Below are 5,462 nucleotides of genomic sequence, written 5' to 3' on the forward strand. Positions count from 1 at the left end.
GACCAATACCCCTGCACCATATAATATACAATCACTTGTGAGCAATTTTACTTTATAAACAGTGTGAGTGACAAGATAGCTATTCTAGTGATATTTTAAAATATTAAAAAAATAAAAATATTGATAGTAGGGAGAAGAGATTTAGCTGAAGGTGATTTTTGATAATAGAGTTTTTTTAATGGAAACATGATACATTAACTTTTGCAAGAATTTTTTTTGATGAAAAGAATAACAGTGTAGTACTTTATTCTGTATGAAAAAAGAATGAGGGGTAGGGACAGAACATGAGGCAACCTTAGCTTTTGCATTCAAAAGTTGTTTGTGCATGTTGAACATCCTCAACCATTCACAATGCCACTTTGATTTGAGTGTAGTTGCTACCATTTTTGTCATTTCTCAGCTTTCCCTTTTCATCATCACACACTCACTCACTATAATTTTCTAACAGCATATTTATTTTATTACTATTATTATTATACTATTTTTAGGACCATGGAAATCTTAGTAAGTTCCTAATTAATAATTATAAAAAATTAATTTAATTTCCATAGCTTCACCTTTTGTGTATGTAGAACAGTTACGCCTGGTAGAGGGTGTGAAACGCAGCAGAATCACCACAATCTAAAGCAAAACACGAGGAGAATAGCATCTATTTCAACCCCTGCCATGGCTTGTCTCAGCCGCCACCACCACCGCGCCTGGCTCACTACCCAAGACATGGTCCAACGCTGCCCTCTCTCCGCCCACCACTGCCGTCTCAACGACGACGCCGACGCAGACCCCATTTCCCTCCGCTCTCTCTCCTCCGCCCACCGTCTCTTCCCCGTCTACGCCATGGGCGCCCCCGACCCCACACCCGAACCCGAATTGGACGGACCCGACCCTATTTGGAACGCCGTCAGAGACGAGGCCAAGCTCGAGGTCAATTCAATTAACTCACTCTTTCATTTGGTTTTAATTGCATTTATCGTGTTTGTGAAATTGTGTAACCGTGTATGTACGTGTAGGCGGAGAAGGAGCCGATTTTGAGTAGCTTCTTGTACGCTAGTATTTTGGCGCATGATTGCTTCGAACAGGCATTGGCCTTTGTCGTCGCCAACCGTCTCCAAAACGCTACTCTCTTGGCCACTCAGCTCATGGATATTTTCTGCAATGTCATTCTGCATGACAAACCTATCCAACGATCCATTCGCCTTGATGTTCAGGTTTTTTTTTCCGTTTTACCTTCATTACTTGCATTTTTAGTCTCCCGTTAATTGTTATCAATTGAACTTGATTTATTCCATTCTTAACAAAGCTAGCAGAATACTGAACATGACATTGGCCAGTCTTGTTTTTTCAATTTCATGTTATGTTATTATTATGTCCAGTTTTGGTCACTGTCATTCAAATGATCTATGTTTCTTACCTAGGATACTGTACGTACGTACCTACCTAACCTAAATCACACATCATTAATATCAGACAGACTAAAAATTAAAGATAAACGCTGCTCAATGCCAGGTACTGATTAAGAAATTAAAAGTGATTTTTTTAATTGGGCCGCATAAAAATCAACTTCCTACTGAGTTTTAATAGTTTCTCCCATAATTTCTACTTTTTAAATTTATTTTAGACATTGGTTAACGAAATCTAGAATAAAAATGCAATTAAGTCTTTGTTGTAACTCTGGTTGTTTAAAGTGTTTTGATGGTGTATGGTAGAGTTATTTGAATTTTATGTTGGGGCCGTATTCTGAACAGGCATTTAAAGATCGGGACCCTGCGTGTTTGTCCTATTGCTCCGCACTTTTGTACATGAAGGTAAGTCTCTGTTCTCTTCCACTTTCCACTCTTGATACATTGATGCAGTTCTAATGCATTATTTATGTAATTAAGAGTTAGTCCTTCCTTGGAAATGGAATTTAATTGAAATATCAGTCTCCTTGGAAATTATTCTTGTGAGTGCAAACTTTTTTGTGAAAGTAAAGTTTGACTTACTTCAGAATCGCCTTTTACTTTTATTTATAATTACAAAAATACTACTTTGACATTTATAGAACTCTTTTTGACGTTTAATGTTGTGCTATGTCCACAGGGTTATCATGCTCTGCAAGTACATCGAGTAGCCCATGCATTGTGGCACCAAGGACGTAAAGTCTTGGCCCTGGCTTTGCAAAGCCGTGTTAGTGAGGTAGTTTTCTAGTTGGTTACATTGATGAATCTCATAAATACAAGGAAGTTTCATTTTTCTGATGCTGATCATCCAAGCCCTTGTCTTTTACCACAGGTTTTTGGAGTGGACATTCATCCAGGTATATTGGTTTAGTTTTTGCTTGCAAATCTATGACAAATTAGGAAAGAAGTTGGCATTCTTAATGTTTGTACGCCATCATTTTGCTTTAGGAAATGTCAGGAAAGCAATTAATTAACAGTTACAAATTTCTATTAGAAGAAAACAATGTATTGTAGGAAATACAATCATGTTGTGCTGGACAACTTATTTTCTGCATAAGGAAAAAGAGATTACGAAGGCAGAATGTAACTTTGAGGGTTCAATCTTTAATTCATGGTGACACTTAGATAATTGATTTCTTTATTTTTTATTTATAACAAGATAATAATTTGATTTTTGTCTTAAAGGATGTTTGCCTCTCAATTAAAGATGTTGAAAGCCCTTTGCTTTTGATTATTATTATATTGAACTTTGTGTTTTTATGTTTTTTTTTACATAGCTGCGAAAATTGGGGAGGGAATTTTATTAGATCATGGGACAGGTGTGGTTATTGGTGAAACTGCTATTGTTGGAAACAGAGTTTCATTGATGCATGTGAGTTGTGATTCTTCATCAATTTCTTTTATGATTATGTTTTGCTAGCTCTTAAAACAAACTTTAATCATCCCAAATAAATTAGTTTTTATATTATTTCCTAGATGATATCATTTTAACATATTGATTCTTGCACAAGAGGAAAAGATTATGAGTTATTTGAGTATACATGTTCTCAACAGCTTCATATTTTGTACTAAAGAGACTGACAGTAATTAGAAAACATCTTCTTTTATGTTCTCTGCTCAACCTTCCACTGATACAATACAACTATCCTGAAAACAGTTTCTGAAAAGCTAATCTGATTCTACTTTTCAACTCCGCTTCTATTTTATTTATCTCTAAGAAGAGAAAATTTTAAAAAAATAATTTATAATATTTATTTTTATTTTGAATTAAAACTATTTTTTAAACGCCTATTCATTATGCTCTATGCATGATATATCTCGTTTTGACAGGGTGTAACATTAGGAGGCACAGGGAAGGAAATAGGTGATCGCCATCCCAAAGTAGGTGAAGGGGCACTAATTGGAGCTAGTGCAACCATACTTGGGAATATAAAGATTGGTGAAGGTGCGATGATAGCTGCAGGTTCCCTTGTGTTAAAAGATGTTCCTCCCCACAGGTACCAATGAATATATCTTTCACACAATGTTCAGTACTTGCAGCTTCTTCCTGGATTCTTTTGTTGTAATGAAAGATGTTTTCTTATTGTTTCACTTGCTTTATTTGTAGCATTGCGGCTGGAATACCAGCTAAAGTTATTAGTGGTCTACAGGACCATGATCCATCTTTAACCATGAAGCATGGTAAGCAACACTTGGAGAATGACTTACCCTTCAGAATTACTTCTCTCTCTCTCTCTCTCTCTCTTGTTAAAGATAAGGGTCTCCGGCTCAAAGTCTTCGATCTCTTTCGTCCTGTGATTCAATCTATCAGTCTACTAGGACAATTTCTATTATAAGTAGTTGGCCTAAAGTTGTTGATATATTATGCTTATAGTGTCGCATGTCTTTGTTACTATGAAAATTGAAAATATATCTGAAATAACTTTTTAATTCATATTATAAGAAATTTATCAATAAAGAACCCCCTAATCCTTACTTTAGTGCATGTTTGGTTTCACTTGAATCAAGTCGAGATCCACATTCAAACTAAAATCACTTTGAATAGTTCTAATATTTCACATCCAAAACGTGGATCTGGAGCTCTAAATGCCAAACCATACCTGCACTTAGTACTTATTGAATATCCTGCTTTGGTTTCTACAACCCCTTTAACCTGTTTTTTATGATCTAGGCAATGTTTGTATAAGAATTGTTACTGTTATCCCAATATTTCAGGGTGCATGTGTGATCCTTATATTTTGCATAATTTGTGTTCTTTGTGATTCTACAGATGCTACTAAAGATTTTTTCTCGCAAGTAGCTAATAACTTCAGAGATGAAATGCCCAATGGTTAGCTTTCTTCTTGTCTTATTATCCTGTTTGAATATGAGAAAAAAATTTCACTAGACTGAAAATTTCAATACTTCAAATGATGCGTCATTTCCTGTACTCATGGCGTACTTGCTACATTGTTCATGTTGTTTACCAAGCTTTTTCAGTTCCCCCTCCCTTCCTGTCTATCTAAAATCTGAATTTCTTAAAATGTTCCAGGATCTCAAAATCCAGATAGAAATGAAGTTAACAATTGAGAGGTTGGGCAGTGTAGATCTCATTTGACATTCATTACCTTCAAAGGAAGTATGATGTTATAAATAATATTAGAATCAGGATCAGTTCAAAATGATAACGTGGAATTCGTATATCAACAGTACTTTATACTTTTCATAATTTCAGTTTGTGCTGCTGAGTGCCGGAGTTGTTGCACCAGTAAAGCAAATATCTGTAGACAAACTTAGAAGCAAATGCTATTTAATCTAATTTCTGCCTTTTAACTTCACTTTTTTTTAGCAAATGTTCGATCTAGTATTTAGCTCTTCAAATACATAGTTCATTAGTTTTCCATGCAGTTAAAAAATCAAACTTTTTGTTAATGGAGAAGATGTTTTGTTTGTCTTTTTTTTCCAGCACATAAGAATTTTTGTTTTATTTTTCATGTAGTATATAATTTGGCAATGAATATGAGTTATATGTTTAATGTTAACTAAAACTAATTTTAAAAAAAAACTATTAAAATAAGCTTATAACAAAATTATTTATTTCTATAGAAATGCGTCCTTACTTTTTATGACGCTGTCTTGACTTTTTATATATATATATATATTACTTTATATGATTTTATTTATTATATGAAAATAAGATAATTATATATATATTATTAATTTAAATTGAATTAAAATTGTGTTATTATAAAAATATTTTATTATATAGAATGAAACATTCTAAATATTTATAACTTAATTATATGTGTGTGTAGAATATCAGTAATTATTTTTTTAATCTAGGTGAGATTTTCTTCTCAATCTGTATTAATTTTTTTTATTGTACTTCATTATGTTTTTTTTTTCAGTATTGTATATAGATGTCTTTCATTATGACTAATATACTATCATGAACTCTATATTATAATTTTAAACTATTATTAAAGATGAAATAGAAAAAAAAATTATGAACACAATGAAAAATTATTCATTATAAACTATATATTA

The 5,462-nt window shown here is 33.1% G+C and overlaps 1 protein-coding gene across 1 annotated transcript; it reads left to right on the forward strand.

The window, feature by feature from the left end:
• Nucleotides 1-340: 340 nt before the first annotated feature.
• Nucleotides 341-4,753, forward strand: LOC137811017 (serine acetyltransferase 2-like). Its single transcript, XM_068612565.1, has 10 exons — nucleotides 341-921; nucleotides 1,008-1,205; nucleotides 1,743-1,802; nucleotides 2,077-2,172; nucleotides 2,269-2,293; nucleotides 2,714-2,808; nucleotides 3,267-3,433; nucleotides 3,544-3,617; nucleotides 4,207-4,266; nucleotides 4,468-4,753. The coding sequence occupies exons 1-10, from the start codon at nucleotides 667-669 to the stop codon at nucleotides 4,503-4,505; spliced, it is 1,068 nt and encodes a 355-aa protein (XP_068468666.1). The 5' UTR covers nucleotides 341-666; the 3' UTR covers nucleotides 4,506-4,753.
• Nucleotides 4,754-5,462: the final 709 nt, after the last annotated feature.

This window comes from Phaseolus vulgaris, chromosome 2, assembly GCF_000499845.2.
Source record: "Phaseolus vulgaris cultivar G19833 chromosome 2, P. vulgaris v2.0, whole genome shotgun sequence".
In the NCBI taxonomy this organism is placed as follows: Eukaryota; Viridiplantae; Streptophyta; class Magnoliopsida; order Fabales; family Fabaceae; genus Phaseolus; species Phaseolus vulgaris.

What these genes read in the sequence shown, in the direction of transcription:
- LOC137811017 (XM_068612565.1), top strand. Translation starts at nt 667, where the DNA reads ATGGCTTGTCTCAGCCGCCACCACCACCGCGCCTGGCTCACTACCCAA. An exon ending in CCATTCGCCTTGATGTTCAG is followed by an intron (nt 1,206 to 1,742) that starts GTTTTTTTTTCC and finishes TATTCTGAACAG; the next exon opens with GCATTTAAAGATCGGGACCC. An exon ending in TGGAGTGGACATTCATCCAG is followed by an intron (nt 2,294 to 2,713) that starts GTATATTGGTTT and finishes TTTTTTACATAG; the next exon opens with CTGCGAAAATTGGGGAGGGA.